A 21,380-nucleotide genomic window follows, 5' to 3' on the forward strand; every position below is an offset into this window, starting at 1 on the left:
GAATAAACTATGAACTCAGTTTTTTAGTCTAGAAGGCATGCAGTTGAGAAGATTTTCTTGATGTTGGCATTTTCAGATGGAATGAGGACAGGCACAGGCAATATGATAGCTTTTCCTGGTTTACACTTTAAATGTCTCTGGTGATGTCATCAGATGATCTGGTGAACGTTCTTAGTGACTCACACAACAGGCACGATAGTTGTCCATTCGTGAACTATGATGGTGATTTCTCTAAAGTTTATATCAAATTTTCCAGCGTCAGCTTGCAGGGCTTTGGGTAGAGGGCAGTTTAAATTTTAGTGATTCAAAAACAGGAGGGTGGGAGAAAAATTAGAAACTTGAATGTGGAGAGTTTTAGCTAGATATTGGAGGATCCTAGAAGGATTCAGGATCCAGTCGAGTTCACAGGTAGGTAATAAAGTCTTAAAGACGATAAATAGGACTAAAATGTAATGCCTACAAAGGTGTGTTATAGTTTTCTACTGAGCCATCCTTTTTTTTTCTCTGTAGTCATCCCCATTTCTAGTAAAGATAATCAGAGTAAGACTAATTTGTTTGCAAAATAAGTCTAGTCTCATTAAACTTGGCCTTATTATTATATATAAATGCAGCAAGAATAGTGATTGACCACATAGGTCTTTTGAGTTTGCTTTGCTGCAAATTTTCATAAAGAATCTCAGACTTTTAAAAGCCTCTGGGAGATAGGAAGCCAAGCCAAGGACTCGCCATCAGACTTTACCTAAAATGTAATGCCTACAAAGGTGTGTTATAGTTTTCTACTGAGCCATCCTTTTTTTCCCCTCTCTTTTCAAGGTTCCCAAGATAGTCTGAGGTTCCTAGGCCTGTAGGAAGTGAGCTTCCTTACCTATAGGCTGGGAACCCTGTATGCCCGGTATAGGCTGGTTTTTGCAAAGGGGCTTTAAAGTATTGATTCCTTAAAGTCAGCCTTAGTTCTGCAAAGACGTCCGGTCATATCTGATTTTATGCATCCTTCTCAAGTATGACATTCTTGTCAGACCCATGGTAATATAACCAAAATTTTCAAGTGTGTCCTATTACAAGGAGAACAGTTTCTTAATTGAATTTATCCAAATAACTATATTGCCATGAAAATAAGATTACTCACTAAGAGTTTCTGCATTCTGGAGGTATCAGGTAGGGAGAAAAAGTAATTGTTTCATTTTTATTCACAAAGGTATACTTTACCAGATTGCTCTACGTTATAGATGGCTTAAAACAAAAGAGAAAAAGATTTTCTTAAATCTGAACAACAAAACATTGAAGAACCAGCAGTGTTAGATAGTGTATCCTGAATTCTGTAACTGTTTATGTATCTGTCTTCTCTATTAAACTAGTAATAACTTCATGAGGGCAGGAACTGTGTCTTATCCTTTTTGTCTACCCAGCCTCACATGTGTATAGTAAGCATTTATTAAATATTTGTTAAACTTACTGCATCAGTTTTAGAATTTTGTGTCTCTGTAGATAGTCATACAATCGAAATGATTACTTAGTCATAAATGATATTAATATATAATTATGAGAACTTTCCTACTTTTAACTTCTCTATTCTAAAATTTTTAGCCCTAAAACTTTTATAGTCTTCCTCTGTTCTTAATTGTAGTTTATCAATTGTTTAAATTTTTTTGTTTTTCAAAAACCCAACTACTAATTTCGTCACTTTTTTATTTCTAATCTGTCTTATACTTTATTTTTTGCTATTTGTGACTTGTCACTTTATTCCTTTTTTAAGTTTTCAGGTAGATATTTAATTCTTCACACTTCTCTTTCTTAATAATATATTAACTTAGACAAACTTATTGAATACTGTTAGGGAAAACATTATGCATTTATATCCACAATTTTTCCTTTGGTTGTTTGGTAGTGTACTTTAGTTTTTGTATACTATATCTCCATTTCTACTGTCTTTTAAGAATATTTTGCCATTTTATTCTGATTTTGTTCTTCATGAATAAGCATTAAGGGTATTTTTCCCCCTCTACAGTTTTGTTAACTTTATTTCTCTATCTGTATTCGAAATAGGTAAAAGAGAACATTTGGAATAGCAGATGATGGACAAGCCTATTTATTCACTAGAGACATTGAGGCTTATAGAAATTGCCAGGTTTTAGTTGAATTTGAAGAATGTGATCTTGTGTTAGGCTAGTTCTATGTGTTTTGTTTCCAAAACCTTGTTAAATAGCAAAAACAGTCTTTTGCAGAGATTGAAAACGGATGACCCATGTCCATATCCAGCCATCATGTGAGTTTTGTTTGGTCCACAGAGTGATTTTTAAAAATCTGAAATAGTTCCAATATTTAAAAATCAATAGATTTCACAAATTTCCCAATATCTGGATTCTATTAAATGAGAATGGTTGACATAATCACTGGAATTGATTATGACTGTTCTTTTAGAATGAGACTTGCCATGTCCCATTTCCCACTCTGACATAATATGTCCATTTATCTTACTTGTCTGGTGCTTGTTGTTATTCAAATTTGTATCCTCTTTTGATAGCATGAAAATGTAGAAAAGAAATCTGTGGTTCATCCAGGGCAGGGGCTTAGCTATTTGGAACCCATTCTAGTATAGAAAGGTTATATTGAGGTTATACTCAGCTGGAGAGGTATTAACTGAAATTTAGCAAGTAAGGTGCATGAGACTGCGAAGTGATATTGAAAAATGGTAAATGAGATTGTGGTCTTGAGAAAAGATATTACATTGAAAATGCTAGGGGCAGAACACTGTTATAGTGAGGCCGATTGATAAATGGAAAATATGAAGTGGGGAGAGGAAGAAAGAATCTGAGAATGTGGAAGAATCTCTTTCTCTGCCCTGCTTGATATCTTTTATATTATGGAGACAAGACAGATATAATCTCAATCCATATCTCTCTCTGATTTTACTTCATCTAGAGACCAAAGCTGTATGGAGAGATCAACAATGCAAATGATAATTGAAGTGTAAATAAGTAATGAATATAACAATACTTGATTCTATACGTACAAAATAATATGCTGTTAGAGCAAGTTGAAAATGTTATTGAAAGTACTGACTATTAGACATGGGGGGTACTTACACTTTATACAGTGATCACGACAAATCTTTTGGCATGGTTTGCTATATTTGGAAGATATATTTGGGTTAGTTTTATTTAAAATGTAGAATGTAGGCTATATGGTGACATAAAATATAGTTTAGGGGATACGTCAAAGTGTCCTGGAGGCATACTTCGAAGTAATAGATGCCCTCCAAAGTAGTTGAAATTGAGAATCCATGGAAGGCCCACATGTTTGCCAGTTAAGAGGGACATACCCTTTATATACAGAGGGTGCTAAAAAAATGTATACATTTTTGTGGACACTTAGGTCAATGTTGCTCAAGCAGTAGTTCGCCATAATCAGAAGTTTCTGGGTGGTAACCACTTCGAGCACCTCTTGTAAATGCAGAAGTCAAATGTGACTTGTATTCATCTTTTGTTATTGGTATATATTGAGTATTACAATTTTAATACAGTTTTCCTTTCTTAAAATGTGTGTACATTTTTTTGGCCCCCTCTGTATTCACTTGCCTTGAGTAGAGAAAATGGTTCATTTCAAAGCTCAGCCCCATAGTGAAAGTCACAAGGACAATTACTCCAAATAACTAGGTGGTGATTGTTGCTCAAACTGCTTCTCATGTGGACTTCTGTGTAGCATGCTCCAAGGTGAGTAGCAGCAGGGATTTATTTATTTAACCGTGGTTAATGATCCTCCTGAACAACACTGGAGAGACAAGCTAGTGTTATCAGAGAATGCATGATTTTCTTTCACATATGGATCTTTTAAAAGTATTTTTCAACTTCTGGTCCAGATGGCTTAGTGAGTTCACCTTTGACATATCCACTCTGATCACACACATAACAATAGACAAAATGTAAAAAAGAGAGAACTAAAAGAATATTGATAATCTCAAAAACATATTAAACATTTCCCTGGTCAAGAAGTGACACAAAAATACAGGATGATGAAAGGAACTAAGTGACAGGACCTAATAGGCTCCGGGTCTGGAAATGCAGGTTTTCAGGAATTTGGCTCTTGAAAGCAATAAGAATACATTGGAGGCACTTAATGTGGGAGCCAGGCTTATAGCTTAAAGCCAGGACCTGACTATTGCCCTGTCTCCCTTGGCAGAGGAAGCAAAAATAAAGCTATGCCATCAAGGACTACAATGTTTAGCAACCTGAAGGCTTATGGAGCCGGGAACTTACACATGTAGCCTTGTGACCACGCACTAACCCACACCACCATTGGTTCTATATGGCATCTCTGCTAGCCTCAGTAGTATCATGGAACAGAAGCTCGGAAATGTTATTATAAAGACTCGTCCTAGACTGGGGAACTGCGTGAAAGCATCCTTAAAATGCCTAGATAACAGGGGTGAACACAGAGAGGGAAAAAGAGGAAGAATATAAACAAATACCCCATACACACTGAAAATTAGTCAGCAAACCAAAACTCTAAAACTATGAAAAATGCTAATGCTTAACAGAGATAGCCCACATATTAACAATTGAAACATGAAAACAATTGTATGTAATAGTCTACTATGGACTATTGATGTTTAAGAGTGCTCAAAGAGATAAATGAAGAAATAACTTTTAAAAAAAAGGAGAGATTAAGAAATAGGCAGGAATAAAACAAAAACAGATATAAAAACCAATTATACATTTTAGAAATGAAAAATATAATCATAGCAATAAAAAATCAGTATCTGAAATGGTAGACCATAGTTGACTAAAATAAGTGATTTAGAAGCTTGTACTGAGATATTCATGAAGAATATAGTACAGAGTCACACAGAGAGAGACAGGCTTAGAGACAAATTTATATTACACACACACACACACACACACACACACACACACACACACCCAGAGGTGCACAAAAAATGTATACAAGTGGACACTTTGGGCAATGTTGCTGAAGCAGTAGTTCGCCGTAATCAGAAGTGTCTGGATGATAACCACTTTGAGCACCTCTTGTAATTGCAGAAGTCAAATGTGACTTGTATTCTTCTTTTATTATTGGTATACATATTTTGAGTATTACAATTTTAATAGTTTTTTTCTTAAAATGTATGTACATTTTTTTGCCACCCTCTGTATACACACACACACACACATATATACACACAACAGATGTTACAGAAGATATATAAATATAGGAATTTGGGGTAAAGAATGGAGGAAATGGTAGATAATCAATACTTGAAAAGAATTTTGAATTTGAAGAGCCCAGAATTTTCTGCAATTGAAGAAAGACATGAGTTCTCACCTCAAGTGTACCTGCTGAGTGTCGAGTAGGATAAATGAAGAAAATCTTTGCTTTTAGGCATTGTAGGGAAACATCAGAGTATCCAAAAATTAAGGAAAAAATCTTAAGTAATACCAGAAAATATAGATTATTTTCAAGGAATGACAATTACATTCAAAACAGACTTTTCATCAGCAAATCAAATGTCAAAAGAAAATGGAAAAATATTTTTGTGTGATGAGTAGAAATTAATTACCAACATAGAATGTTATGCCAGATAATGAGGACAACAAGGGCAAAATGAAGACATACTCAGTTACACGAGACTGAGTTTACCTCTCAGAAACCCTCAGTGAAAGAAGAGTGAAATTTATTTTGTTAGAAAAAGGTTATTTTGTTTGTTTGAAGAGGGATAATAACAGCTATCCCCCCCAATATGGGAACTCAAATTGATCAAAGCTGTTGGTAAATTTAATTAGTTATTGACTTAAGAAAACTATTTTTTGTATTAACACAGCAAAAATAATAGCAAATAATATAAAAGACAGAGAGAGTATTCAAGGATAAAGTGAGAAGGTCCATGTCCTGTGTAGAAAGAGGACAGAAATACTGAATACTTTGAAGTTTTATTAGAAAAAAATTATGAAGTATGTATATTTAAAATTTAAGGGTAATCATTAAAATACAAATACAGTATACTACTTCCATCCAACAGTGGGTAGAGGAGGAAAAGGAGTTAATATTGAAGGAAATGAAGAAGAAAATTCAAGGGGAGTCTATAAACAGTAAACTCAAAGAAATAGGTATCAAATACTATAAAAACCATGATAAATATAAACAGATTAATGTTTAAATACAGATAATAAAAGGATACAAAAATCTAGCTATATAGTGTTTACAACTAAATCTTGAACACATAGACAATGTGAAAATAAAAGGATTATAGAAGCTATTTCTCACTTTTGGGCATATACCCAAAATAATCGAAAACAGAGACTTGAACAGATATTTATACACCCATATTCATGATAGCACTATTCACAATAGCCAGAAGGTGAAAGCAAAACAAATGTTTATTGATGAATGAATGGATAAACAAAATGTGGTATACATGTACAGTGGAATATTACTCAGCCTTTTAAAAGAAGGAAATTTTGACATGTGCTACATCATAGATGAACACCTAAATTATTTGCTAAGTTAAATAAACCAGTTACAAAAGGACAAATACTGCTATGATTCCACTTATATGAGGTACCTAAAGTAGTCAAATTCTTAGAGATAGAAAGTAAATGGTGGTTGCTAGGGGCTGGGTGAGGAAGAGGGAGTTATTGTTTAATGAATACAGAGTTTCAATTTGGGAAGATGAAAAAGTTCTGGAGTTGGATGATAGTGAGGGTTGCACAATGTTAATGTATTTAATGCCACTGAACACTTAAAAATGGTTAAGATGGAAATTTTATGTAATTTATAGTTTCCCATAACTTTAGAAAAGATATTCCTTAGTGAAAACCAATCACAGGATAGCTGATGTAAAGTATGAACAAATGACAGAATAGATTTGAAGGAAAAAAGAAAAATTAGGGCCGGCCCGGTGGCTCAGGCAGTTAGAGCTCCATGCTCCTAACTCCGTAAGGCTGCTGGTTCGATTCCCACATGGGCCAGTGAGCTCTCAACCACAAGGTTGCCAGTTCAATTCCTCCAGTCCCGTAAGGGATTGTGGGCAGCGCCCCCTGCAACTAAGATTGAACACGGCACCTTGAGCTGAGCTCCCGGATGGCTTAGTTGATTGGAGCACATCCTCTCAACCACAAGGTTGCCGATTCAACTCCCCCAAGAGATGGTGGGCTGCGCCCCCTGCAACTAAGGTTGAAAGGACAACAACTTGACTTGGAAAAAAGTCCTGGAAGTACACACTGGTCCCCAATAAAATCCTGTTCCCCTTCCCCAATAAACTATTAAAAAAAAAAAAGCTGTCAGCAACTAATTAAAAAGAAAAAAATAATTAAAGGATACTCTGTAATAACAAGGGGAACAATCTACTAAAAAGAGGAAATAATCCTCTAAAAACAGCCATAAATAGGAAGACAAAAAGCTGACACAATTTCAAGAAGTAATTGACAATTGCATAATTAATGTGAAAGATTTTCGTATACTTCTATCAAAACTTATAAATCACCAAGACTATAGAAACTTTGAAGCAAAAATTACCAAGTTTATTCAAATATATAAATCTATATAGATCCCTTCACTTAATAAAAGACAAAATAAATATTTTTCAAGTACACATTGAACAGTTACAGAAATTGGCTAGATACTAGGTCACAGAGAGTCTTAATAAATTTCAAGCAATTTATATGATGAATAGTATTTTAAAACTTCTATATTATAAACTTAAAAAGTCAATCCTCAAAACTTTTTGGGGGGACATTTATAATGGGCATTTCAAAATGTACAGACTGAACAATACTATAAATACCACACATATTAAAATGTGAGGGATACATCTAAAGTAGTATTTATGGCTAAATGTAAAAAATGCTTTCTTAAAAGCATTAAGGAAAAAAGAAAATTAAATGATGTGACTTCAACTCAAAAACAGTAGTAGTAATAATAGTAGTGGTGGTGGTGGTCTTACTACTGCAAACGATGATGCTAATAATAGTTAACAGTGGAGTGATTATGTGCCAGTTGCTGTTCTAAAGTGTTTGTTCATATAAACTCATAAGAAACCCATGTGTAGATACTGAGTAGCTCAGCTACTCAGACTTGATAATCATTATTCCTGTTTTATAGATTGGAAATGGTCACAAAGAAGTTTCAAAACACTTCAAGATTACTTAGCTAGTAAATAGATGAGTTAGGGTTAGAGCCTAAACAATCTGTCTTCAGAGAAAGAGGAAGAAGAATAACCTAAAGAATGTAGAGGGAAGGAACAAAGACAAGGGCCGTCATAAATGAAATGGAAAATAAAGAATTATTAGAGAGGAGCAAAAAGAAACAACCCAGATAAACAAACCTCTAGTAATACTAATGAAGAACAATAGAAAAGATAAATAGTATTCAGAACAACAAAGAGGGTATAACTATAAATCACAAGAAAATATTAGTAAAAACTTCGCACCTGGAGTCTAGGTCCATATTCCCATGTGTCTATAAAATATTTTCATTTGGATATCTTACTGTAACCCTAAGCTCAGTATATCTAAAGCAACATTTGCTTTTCCATACCTTCCCAATTATTGTATTTTGGGTACAGGCACCATTATATTTAGTTTCCAGGTTAGGATTATAGAATCATCCTTTGACTCTTCCACTCCATTGTGCCATATAGTCAGTTTGTTGTTTTTAAAGGCATTTGATTCACCTGTACCTAACACTTCCTATGATATCTTCTTAGTCTAAGTTCTGTAGCTTCTTACCTGACTAGACACTGGAGATGCTGTGGTACATGAGGCAGATTAGATTCCTGATTCAGTTTAAAAGAAATCATAACGACTGCCTATTGCCTCCTACATAAAGTTCAGACTTCCTCTGTCAGATAGAAACCAATGGTAGCAAGTCTCCATGTTTAGATGTCACTTTCTACATCATTGTGTTACAGTGTCGTGACATCACTCTCTATTTGTTTACATGCTTGTCTCCCTTAGTATCTGTATTATCAGAAACGGAGATGGTAAGTTTGTTTTTGTATCACAGTGCCTAGCATGGTATCTGTCACATCTATCAGGGAACCTTTGTTGGATGGATAGATGAAGAGCACAACAGATACTTTTATATGCTTTGTAATTCTTTCTAACAGTTACCTTGTGAAGTGGATATAGGAGGCCTTTTTAAATCTAATTTTAAAGGTCTTCCATAATTATTCCCAATTTGCTTGTCCAAACTTCCTCTTCCTACTTTCTAATATAAATGCAGTCAAAATAATCTCTTTAGTGTCTCCTGAATATTCTTACCTATTCTTTGAATGCTTCTTTCCTTCTCTCTGTCATGGTCCAATATATTTGCCTCTTTTTTGAAACCTTCCTTTCTAACTCTAATCCACATTGATTGATTTTTCCCTTATATAACTCTTCGTTGCAAATATGTTGCCTGACAGTTATATCATTTAACAGTCTGTTATATTGATCAGCATTATACATTTTTATTTATACTGTCATATTCATAACACTGTTTAATGTGAAGTTTGTCTGATGTTCCCAACTTGACTGGCAGTGTTGTATAGTTGGCTCTTTTTCTCTCTTTTGTTGATCATAAGGGTTAGCTCCTTTTTTCTCTAAAGGTGAAAATTCTGTATATATGATAGCACAATTACTATTTAACAAAGGACAGTTATGTGGTATCCATTCTTGTCGTTGATTTTTTTTTTTTTAATCTCTGAGTGTCACTGTAATCATAGTGTTAAAATTTTATGACTGAATTCAGGCTAGTCAGATCATCAAACACTTAAAAAAAAAGAAACTTTATTTATTGTTCTTTTGGAATATTATAATAGGCACAGATAGACCATTTCTTTGATTAATGTACCATGTCTGATAATATTAGTTAACTGTATTTTGCAATGAAATTTTAGACTAATTTTTCAGTCTTCTGTATTTCATAACTGATAAAAAATGAAAAAGTTTTCTTGGAGGAAATAGTGTGCTTTGAGAAACTCACTGGTAACTACTATGTTAAAATGTTTATATATTTCAAACAGCAGTTTCACATTGCATAAATATGATTTAACTGCCCCAGGTGTTTTCTCCATAGTAAATATTGCATATTAAAAAAAAAGAAAATACAGATTTCTATAAATCTCCCTTTTTATTGCTTACATTGGCATAGTTTATTTTATCATTAGGGAAAGAGATAATAAAAACCATCAAAATGTTTTGTTTTGTATTACTATCATTAGGAGGACAGGGTGTCTTTCTCACAAATACCTTACCTATTCTTCTCAATCCTGTTTTTCCTTTTTAACTCTTGTATATTCATTTCTTTTCTCTAATTCTGTTTTCTTAACTTTTCCATTTATTTACTGTATATAGCCAACCTTATTCTAGAATAGATTTAAGATGACTTTCTTGTTCTTTTTATTGGCAACAATTGCTTCAGTTGCTGTTGTTACACAAACCCCCTTTCAAATCCTGTGTAAAAGTTCTTTAACTATTTTTCCGATTGACTCATTACCCAATCATTAGAAATACGTATGTTGGCTAGATGATACAGTGAGCCATCTGTAGAATCGACCAATACTACCATAATTTTTTCCACTTGCACTTAACCTTTCTTTCCAAGCAAAGGAACTTGTTAATTTTTTTTCCTGAATGTCTCATTGCAGTGTAAATTTTTATAATTTAGACCTATCACAGAAAGTTTTTACAATTTTAAGAAGTCTTAAATTCTTACATTATCAGTAAGTTCATGTTATTTGCATTTTAGGGATTGGAATAAAATTTACTTTGATGATACTTGATATCAATGTAGAGTTTAAATTGTGCTTGTGAGTCAGATCTTAGTGTGCCTAACATTTTTATTTTTAATGTCGAGTTGTTGAAGAGCTTTCTACCGTAGGTGTTATATCTGTTGCTCTTCTTGATTTCTAATTGTTATGAGTGTTTATAACAGCTTCATGTAGGTCTTTAGCTTCCTCTACCATTGACTTTTAAATATCTGATTTAGGAAATGAGGAAGAATAAATCAGAATTGCTTGGATTGTTTTTTCAAAACATACCACTGGGGATTGCTATAGTCTACGCTCTCTGCCATCCCTCTTTGGAAATCAATTCATGACTATAGTGAATCACTGTTACTGAAGGAACTTAAGATAGCCCTCAGGTGTGTCAGTTTGTCTTAGTATCCAGAGAAACTAGACTGCCTAATACTTGTTTATTTTTAAAAAGTTATCAAAATTATTCGTGGAAAGTGGTATTTCATAAAGCAATAAATGACTGCAAATTTCAAATATGTAATATATCCAGTAATAAAAGTATTTATTCTTGTCCTAAAGTGTTAAATTAGACAAATACTTATATCAGAGAAGTCATTGGTTATTAGGAGAACAATCCTGAATATGGTACCCTTTTTAAGAGAACATTCAAACCTTAAGGAGCAAGTACTAAAATTAACACAAAAGGGGAATTCTTAAATAAAAGTTATTTTCAGTCCTCATTCTTATTTCCTTTTGTCTTGGATAACCTTCACGAAATGTATCTTTTTTATAACCAGTGTCCTAAAAGTTGCCAGGTTTCATTTGTCTACTTTCTGATCTGCCTCAAGTACAGGTCCCTTCTTTTCTTCTCTCTTTACTCTTGAATTAATCCTCTACCTACTTCACAGGCCGATTCTTTGATGAGAATGAATCCCCTGTTGATCCGCAGCATGGCTCTAAACTGGCGGATTATAATGGGGATGATGGTAACGTAGGTGAGTATGAGGCAGACAAGCAGGCTGAGCTGGCTTACAATGAGGAAGAAGATGGTGATGGTGGAGAGGAAGACGTCCAAGGTGAGCGTGGGCCTGGCCTCCATGCTGTGACCATGAAACCCACCTCTAAGTTTTTTGGTTGAATTTGTGTAGAATTTTCCCCACTAATTAGCAGTGCAATCTTAATATGAAGAAGTTCTGTGCAGTTTTTCATAACTATTTTCATTTTTAGTTATCTTAGGTATTATTGATACAGTTACAATTTGAAACTCACAGTCTTCAGAAATTTTTAAATTAAATTGTTTAAAATGGCTCTAGACTTTACCTAAGGCAAATACTCCCAGAAAAGAATTATTTTCCAGTTTCTCATCTCAAAACATTTCAATTATTCTAGGAACAAACGTTGACCAGACAACCTTTTTTGCTGTAAGGGAAGCCACAAAAGGAATGGTCTCCTCTACTCTGAATATAAGATTATTTCACTACTGATTCAGCATAGGAAGACTGTTTTTGAGATTTTTTCTGAGGCTTAAAATTTATATTTAACTATCAGTTTGTGAAGATTTGTCTGTTTTATGTTTAATACACAGATTCAACAAATTTTCCTTGTTAACTGTGTTACTTCTGAGCTTTTAACTTAGTGAAAGTTCAGAATCTACCTGTGTGCATGCAGCCCTACCCATGCATGCATGTCAGAGTATGTTGCTTTCTTGCAAGTTTTTAGGCCTGTTTTCTGCCTGTTTACATCGTTTAGTAGTATTTGTGGAGTTTTTCCTTTTTTCCATAAAAGTTGAATATGAACTTAATGTGTGAAGTATTATAATTTATAATATTATGCATGAAACATTTTTTTAATGTAACCTGTCTTGATTTACTCCTTAACTCTTTGTAAGGTAATTAAACTTTATTTAGGTTTATGACAAGAATTGTTTTTATTATGTTGGTGCAAAAGTAATTGTGGTTTTTGCAATTTTTAACCTTTTAAACAGCAATTACTTTTGCACCAACTTAATATAAAACTCAGAAGAAAATATAGTTGTCCTAGAATATTACATAGTTAATAGAAAAAGGGAAACTAGAGACTGATTTCCACCTAGGCATTGTTTTGATAGCTCATTCTTGTTTTGGAAGACTGGTTATTGGGAATAGAAAGAGATTAATAAATGCTAGGAGTTTTATAAGGATATGTTAATGAGAACTTCTTAAACACCTTTTGGTACTTTTGAATAAATTACATTCACCTTTTCTATAATCTCATCCATTTTTCATAAATTACCATTTTTTCTTATTGCTTTTGTGATTTGTTTGAATTATATTTATTTGCAATTATTTGTAACATTGCTTTAAGGCTTTTCCATACATTTATATCATATCACTAATTAGAATGTAAGCAGGAATTTTCACTTATTTTGCCTTCTATTTTGTTTGTATCCTTTTCTGCCTTCATATCCACCCCCCATCCCTCATAGTACTTAGCACAAAAAGGGCCCTCAGTAATGTTGTTAACTGATAATTTTATGCTTTCCTATTGAGATTTTAGTCTTATAACTGTGGCTAGGGTAATAACTCTTTAACCTCTGGTCTTAGAAGCTTGCTTGGTTTACGCTTTAAACCTCTAGTTTTCTTTCAGAAGGGCTTCTATCATCTTGCTGGATAATTTTGAGGTTTTCACTAGAGCAATTAATTTCAACCAAAATTGAAAATCGTTTCTTATATTTTGGCTATCTTAAAGTTGATGACTTTTATTACAAAATTTCAGTTTAATATTTTTATGGTTTTTTATCCACAGCAGGTACATTTATCTTCCATGTCTTCTCTCTCTTTCCGATATCTTCTCCCTCTCCTACCTCAGTTCTCATTACTACTTTCCAATGTAGGTCCTCAGTACCCTCATGCTGCCCTACCTTTCCTTTTGCGAGAAAATAAATCCATTGACTCTAAGGAATATAAGGAAAATGATCCAAGATGATATCCTCAATGAAGCAGGGAGGGGATTGGTACATTTTGAGGTTTCTTCATTTGCAAGTGAATCTTATTTGATTTGGGAGTTGCCTTTATCATTTTTATCCCATTTTGAGATTCACTAGATGATGGCAGCAGAAGGATAGGGCAGTTACCAAGGGGACTCCCTTATCATAGGGAACAGAAAGATACAAGAACATCTCAACTCTAGCATATAAAGAGGGACAAGTTTGGGTGAAATGACTAAAAAGGAATACTAGAGACCCAAATAATTTTAAACATGTTTTAATGTTTTATTTAAAAATTTTTTAGGAATAGTATTAACTGTCCAAAAAGTGGGGAAGGAGAATTATGGCTGTTCCCTAGTTTATCAACAATTTGGATTCCAGTGTTTATTATTAAGTTAGAATATTTGGAATTTAAAAGAATTTCTTCATAGCTTCAATAGAGAAACAATGGTTGGGTTCCCAGGCCAGTTTGCACTTGTAGCCAAAGCAGGCAGTAGAATAGAGTGGTAAAAAAATATTAGCCTGAGAATTAGGAGACCAGCTTTTCAAGTCACTTAAACTCTCTGGGCCACAATTTCATCATCTGTACTGTGAGCATATTGAACTAGTGTTCTTCTCACTGCTAAAATTCTGTGGTCACATTCACAATGGGGTCACTATATTTAACACAAGCATTATAGGAAAACATGTCAGATTTCCGCATGCCTGAAACACATCTTCCCCTAAACCTAGGAAAAAAAAGTGGAAACTACTGCAGCCATTGAGACTCTGCAGCCAGAGATATAAAAAATTGAAGTATGCATTTCAGAAGCACTATCACGGTTCTAGCAATAGGGGCTCTTCTTCTCTGCTTTCTCTAGTATTAGGAAGTTTTTTCACAAGCTGTTGTGTCCCTAGGAGTAGAGATTCCAGCTACAGGTCCGAGGTTCTGGCTTCAGCTAAGGACACTCTGGCTTTGGTCTCCGAAACTCTGGATTATGAAATGGAGGTTTGGACAGCATCTCTGCCAATAGGGAGCTGAAGGATTCCAGCTTTAGCTGGATGCCTGTTCATATGTATTGATCATTTGGATCAGCACAACCTGCAGAGTGTTTTCTTGTAGAATTAAGTGAAGCCTAATTTTCCTGTGTTTACAATCCTGGTTTATTTTGGTTTTGAATTCCTGGTTTTCTGAAGCAACCTAAAAGAAACATTTTGTTTACATTAGTGTAAAATTTTTTTTCGTGACTTCTTAATGATCAGCTCTGGAAATACTACACATCTGATGGATATATCTTTTATTCTTTATTGTATTAAGGAGATGGATATTTACAAATTGCCTGTACTCTTATCTTTAATCCCATATAAGCTCCAACTTTGTTTGATAGGATATGAAATGCATATTACTAAGTATGCCTGTGGAAGGAAGCTTAGCATAGTGCTTACGTGCCTGGATTCTGGGGCCAAGACTGTCTGGATTTGAATCTTATCTCCACCACTTACTAGCTCTGTCACCTTGTGAATTACCTAACCTCTATGCCTCAATATCGTCATCTGTAAAATAGGAGTATGGGGTGGCTGGTTAGCTCAGTTGGCTAGAGAGTGGTGCTAAGAAAACCAAGGTTGCCGGTTTGATACCCGCATGGCCCACTGTGAGCTGTGCCCTCCTTAAAAAAATAAATAAATAAATAAGCAAATAAATAAATAAAATAGGAATATAGTTACCTAACTCAACAGCTGTTATGTGGATTACATGATTTAAATATTTGTTCAGCACTTAGAGTTTTTCACACCATAAGCACTATACAAGTGTGTGGTTTTGTGTTTTTTTAAATACTTCTCCATTTTCTTCTTCTTTTTTTTTTTTTTTTTTTTAAGATTTTATTGGGGAAGGGGAACAGGACTTTACTGGGGAACAGTGTGTACTTCCAGGATTTTTTTCCAAGTCAAGTTGTTGTCCTTTCAAATCTTAGTTGTGGAGGGTGCCGTTTGGGTTCAAGTTGTTGTCCTTTCAGTCTTAGTTGTGGAGGGTGCAGCTCAGCTCCAGGTCAAGTTGCTGTTGCTAGTTGCAGGGGGCGCAGCCCACCATCCCTTGCAGGAGTCAAACCGGCAACCTTGTGGTTGAGAGGACAGGCTCCAACCAACTGAGCCATCCGGGAGCTCAGCGGCAGCTCAGCTCAAGGTGCCCTGTTCAATCTTAGTTGCAGGGGGCGAAGCCCACCCTCCCTTGCGGGAGTCGAACTGGCAAACTTGTGGTTGAGAGCCCACTGGCCCATGTGTGAATCAAACTGGCAGCCTTCAGAGTTAGGAGCATGGAGCTCCAACCTCCTGAGCCACCGGGCTGGCCCTATACAAGTGTGTTTTGAATAAAATAATAATTACAAAACTAAAAGCAAATCTAGAACTTGTTCTCTGGGTTGCCTGCTTTAGAGGATAATTGCAGTGGATTAATTTGTTTGTTTTAGTGGCACCTCACTGCCTTATTGCCCTGAGACATTCTTGCTTGGTAGAGCTTGCTTTATGGAGGTGGTTCTTTCTTGACGCAGAGGGAATTTAGGAATTATTTAATAAATTATGAATGTCTTTATATTACCTTTAATAGTCATTTTATGCTGTGAGCTATTTATAGATTTTGCTGTTTTGTAAAGTGAAATAAAATATTAGTTCATATAATTATATTTAGTGGTTATCTGTTACTCTATATCAAATTTGGGTAGGTAATTTCATCAGACTTTACAGATAAATGCAAAAAGGTTGTTAGTAGAAATTTGAATTCTAGTTAGAATAGCTACACTGAAAATGGACTCTAAATGTAAATTAAATATAGCTCAATGTAAGAAAACACAATATTCTGAAAGTCCTATGAATTCTGGAAAACAATGTGAAGACCCCATACTAAAACTTTGCTAAAGAGCATAAATAATACCAACAAACTCTTCCTTATATTTATAGAGGACCTTGGAAGTAAAGAATGTCTTCATGTGCATTATTTTATTTTGAGGCAGGAAAAACAGTTGGTATTTCTGTTCTACTGAGAAGGTAATTAGAGGTCAACAGAGATTTAGGAACTAGATCATGTTTGTTGAGTGCCTGAGCCAGGACTAGAATTCAGTTTTTTCTGTTTTTAAACCTTTGCTCTTGTTTTCGCTTTATAAGTATTCATTTAAAACTCCCCAAAAGTAATAGTATTTTTTCCTTTCCATTTCCTATTAAATTTCTCCTCCTTTATATAGCAGCTTTTCCCACTGCCCCATGGTGATTAAGTCTTCATTTAATTACTGAAGTCCTGAAAGATGAGTTTATAGCCATAGGGTGACGTCCACAACATGGATCCTAGGTGCCAGGGATTAGTTTCCTTTTTAAAACCAAAGATAACTTTTTAAAGTACAAAGAGTTCTTTGATAAGAGATTGATTAGCATATTTTCAAAATACAAGTGTGATTATGGATGTAATTTTAGCCTTTACATGTAACAGATTTGGGGTTATCATACCTAGTGGATTACACTATAAAAAATATGAGGTCAGTTTGTGAGAATATGATGCAAAATGGTTTTCTGCAATTCTAAATGCAAATTTCTGTAAGTTTAAATGGAAAGTTGTTGTTTTTTAAATTTCTTTTATTTCTTTTATTTTGTTAACAGGAAAGTTGTTGAAAGGAAAGAGAAAGTTGGTTGTTTGTCATTTTTATGAATAAATGTAAAGAAGAAATAAGAACACATCATTATGGAAAGTTAATACAAAGTACATACACCACGTGGCATCTTTCTTGAACATAATTTTACCATAAGATAGAGAAGCTAAGAGTTAAAACCTATCAAGCCCCAAAGAATAGATTTCAGAAAGCTATATATACATATGAATTTGGATTTTAATATATAACTCTCTTTAAATTATATAAAATTATATTTCTAGAAAATTATGCTAGTAATACCTCAATCTATCAAAAACTAAGCTATTGAGTAGTTGTAACTGTGAACCAGAAAGTAAGAAAAGTCATTTTTTAAGGCTGGAGGAGCCAAAAGATATCATTAAAAGCCATGTACTAAAAAGGGAGCTTCTTAGGCTGTGATTGAAATACTTTTCATTCTTGTTCTAACATTTTAATACTCTGAGCAGTCTTATTTCAAAACCTGTAGTTTGTAGCAAAATTAGAAGAGAAGGATTGCTATTGGCAAATAAACTGACAATAATGTGAACTGACAGGTGATGGCCAAGAAGAACCCAGAAAAACCTGTCAATAACCAAATAAGTCAAACTCCAGAGCACTATATGTAGTTGTTTAGTATAGCTACATGAAATTACTTTGAAGATCTTACTGTCTAATAATATTATGTAATTTTTTTCTTTTTGGTAAAGAAAAGGTTAAGTTTTGGTTCGTATACTCCATTTAGGAAGTTACTGGTAAGCTCTTTGCAGAGAAGCAAAGGAATTCACTAAAATGTTAAAAGTTGGGATCATGAGTAGCTTATTTTCTAATTTTTATATGATGACTATGGATTGATTTAATAATTAGAAGAAACATTATTGTTTTTAAAGGTATAAAAATGTATACAGAACCGGTTTCTACCAAAGTTTTAATTACAAGGACTAAGCTTCGTTTATATAGAAATAATGCTATATTTATATAAAAGGATCAACTCCTCAATGTTTGTGGGTTCCTAAAGTTTTGCTAACTGTATCTCTCTAGCTTCCTTCCTTCTTTTCTCCCTCCCTTTCTTCCATCCATCCATCCATCCATCCATCCATCCATCCATCCATCATCAAAAGATGTTAAAATTAAGTAATCTTTCAAAATAGTTACAGACTTTTCTCTCTTTAGCCAAGTGACTAAGAAATAGAACACTATTTGCAGAAGGTGTAAAATAATGAGCAGAAAACTACCTTAAAGGCTGAGGGAAAAGACACATTATTGAATTGGATTTCTGTAACTGATTTTAAAAATAATATTCTTGATATGTAATTATTCCCTTTACAGATGATGAAGAACGAGAACTTCAAATGGATCCTGCAGACTATGGAAAGCATCGTTTAAGTGATGTCCTTTAACCCCTAAAGGAAAACTTCAGAAAACCTAAAGTGCTGTAAAATGGAATCATTTCTACTTTGTTGTTTTTGACTTTTGTTGTAAAGATCAGTTGTATCAGTTGTAAAGATACATTGAGATAGATTTAAGGAAACATTTTAATGAAGGAATGTACCCATGTACATATGTGAACTTTTCATATTGTATTATTAAAGCAGAGACTTTTTTGGTTATATTACAGTTGAGCCAGAGATAATGTAAGCAAAACTGTAGTCTTTGCATTTAAAGCAAACTAATGTATATTTTACATTTTATTGAGCCTAATTCTTCCCACAAATAGACAAACAGGAAAAAATGGTTGTACAGTTTATATGCTGCACATAGCATAACCACAGTGAGAACAGTTACTCAGCTGAAAAATGTTTTATACACTAATATATTCTTGTTAGCCCAACGGGTATTCTGTTCTATCTACTCCTTATCTCATGCTCTTCAAGGAATTATACCTAGAATAGTTAGATAAAAGAGGGGAACCTGGAAGCCAAACACTGGGCAGCATGTGTGCAAAATCACTTCCCTACTCTTTTTGTTTTACATGAATGCTGATGTGTTTTGGCAGATAAGCTTTCAGCGAGACCTGATGAAAGTTGGGGTTAATCTGCAAAGACATAACAATGTTTGAGTTATACCTTACGTAGTTCATGAAATTGTGAAATGCATGATTGACAATATATTTTCAATTTTCTTCCCCCACATAATACCAGTACTGTTTAACTATAACCAGCACTGGCTAAAAATTATATTTTCAGAGGTCAAGTTGGTGAAGATATTCATGATTTAAATGCCAGATTCTGAAAGGCTAAATCAACTTTGAAATAAATCTGCAATCAGTATTTCAAAGCTTTTCTGGTAGTTTTAGTGATCTTATTTGACTAGACTTTCTCAGAATTACTAAATAAGGAGTTTTAACAGATTTTTATTAATGCACAGATAAATAGAAGTACAGTGAGATCTACAGCCGTTTCATTAAAATAGCTTAAAAGTTTGTAATGAAGATGAAGAATCTTTGTAATTACTTAGTATGTTAGTTAAGAACCCATAAACCTCATATTTGCTAGTCTTACAAAATTATTTTAAATGCATTTGTCTTTTTTGACACTTTTTAGTAGAATGCGTAAGCTAGCTAATCCTTGTTTTCTGAGTTAAAGCACTTTTAAATCTTATTCCCCCTCCCCCAAAATAAAAGGTTTTGGTCATAAGTAGAAATTTACGGTTGTTAACTCTGTGTTTTAGAAGGGCTACTGGTATTGCACATAAACATTAAATGCTTCCCACCCCCCACCCCACCCCACCCTGTACTCAGGTTCTAGTCAAAATTCAAATTTATAGAGATTTTAAAAAAAGGTTTTTCACTTATTGAAGGTGCAAAAATTCTTAGACTTTAGTTTGAAATTATTAAGCAACCAGGAAAAGATGTAGTGATTTCCTAAAATTGTTGTTTCTATCATATCAAAGTAAACAATTCATGCTTTTGCAATGAGTAGAGCCAGGCTTATGAATAGGTATGATCACAGAATTTTTTTAAATGGAGTTAAAAGGAATTAATGTACATCGTATGGGCATTAGGATGAGAAGATGAATCTAAAACATACTCCTAGTAATACTTTATATTTAATACTGTAATATCTTTACAAATGAAAACCATGAAATTTTTTGCCTTAGTTCCATTGTCATAAAAACAATCTCTTGGTTATATGGTCACTATTACTTACACAGCAAAATTTCTTCAGTTAACAGTCTAGACATTTTATAAACTGAGAAATCTTGGACCAGTTGATAATATTTCCGACTATATTAACATTTTAATGCTATAAAATACTATGTGAATCTCTTAAAATTCTGACATTCTACAGTCTGTATTAGACATGCTGGTTTTATAATGTTTTACTTCTGCCTTAAAATTTAGGTTTTTCAAATGTATTTTTGCCCTGAATTAAGTGTTAATTTGATGAAAACTCTGCTTTTAAAATCATCACTTACTGGGTTCTAATAAATTAAAAATTAAACTTGTTTTACTATGTTGCTTATTCTGATACAGACATACACATCATCACACTCATGTGATTCAAATAGTTACATTTTAACACCAAAATTTGAGTACATTTAGAATTTATTTTAAGCTAAGCTAAACTAGAATGGCAGACATTTTTACACTAGGGATATTTACTGCAGTGCTAGTTTATTCAACAAATATTGAGTATTTCCTACGTGCCCAGCATTGTTCTAGGTAGTAAGAATACTACTGTGGATAAGATAGGCCAGGTTTCTTTTTACATAGAGCTTACATTCAACTGGGAGCAGTCAGACAATATACAAGTAAACATGAACCAGATAGTTTTAAATAATGATAAAAGCTATTAAAAATAAAACCAAGTTCCAAAGACTCTAAGGTTCCAAATATTCAGGTTTTTATTTAACTGAAACATTACATTTGTGAGGCTAGAATATCATGAGCAAGAAGGAGAAAAATGAGGCTGAAGAGGTATGGAAGGGGTAAGATAATGACAACCTTGTAAGTTCAGGCAACTTGCTATTGACCCATAAAGAGAAAATACAGAATATAAAATATACATGGAAGGATGATTCCACGGTAAATATTCGGACTTCAAAATCATTTCTAAAACGTGTCCATTTATTTTTA

At 33.7% G+C, this 21,380-nt stretch overlaps 1 protein-coding gene across 2 annotated transcripts in view; it reads left to right on the forward strand.

The window, feature by feature from the left end:
• GOLM2 (golgi membrane protein 2) overlaps window positions 1–20,749 on the forward strand; it is a 97,751-nt gene extending 77,002 nt beyond the window's left edge. Inside the window, exons 9-10 of one of the 2 annotated variants that reach the window (XM_019725321.3) lie at window positions 11,620–11,787; window positions 18,632–20,749. In XM_019725321.3, coding sequence (XP_019580880.2) covers window positions 11,620–11,787; window positions 18,632–18,702 — 239 coding nt within the window. In that variant the 3' untranslated portion in view covers window positions 18,703–20,749. The remainder of the gene's footprint in view (window positions 1–11,619; window positions 11,788–18,631) is intronic. The other variant, XM_019725322.3, reaches the window with a different exon arrangement.
• Window positions 20,750–21,380: the final 631 nt, after the last annotated feature.

This window comes from Rhinolophus sinicus, chromosome 3 (assembly GCF_057876585.1).
Source record: "Rhinolophus sinicus isolate RSI-liver-muscle chromosome 3, RSI-T2T, whole genome shotgun sequence".
NCBI lineage: Eukaryota > Metazoa > Chordata > Mammalia > Chiroptera > Rhinolophidae > Rhinolophus > Rhinolophus sinicus.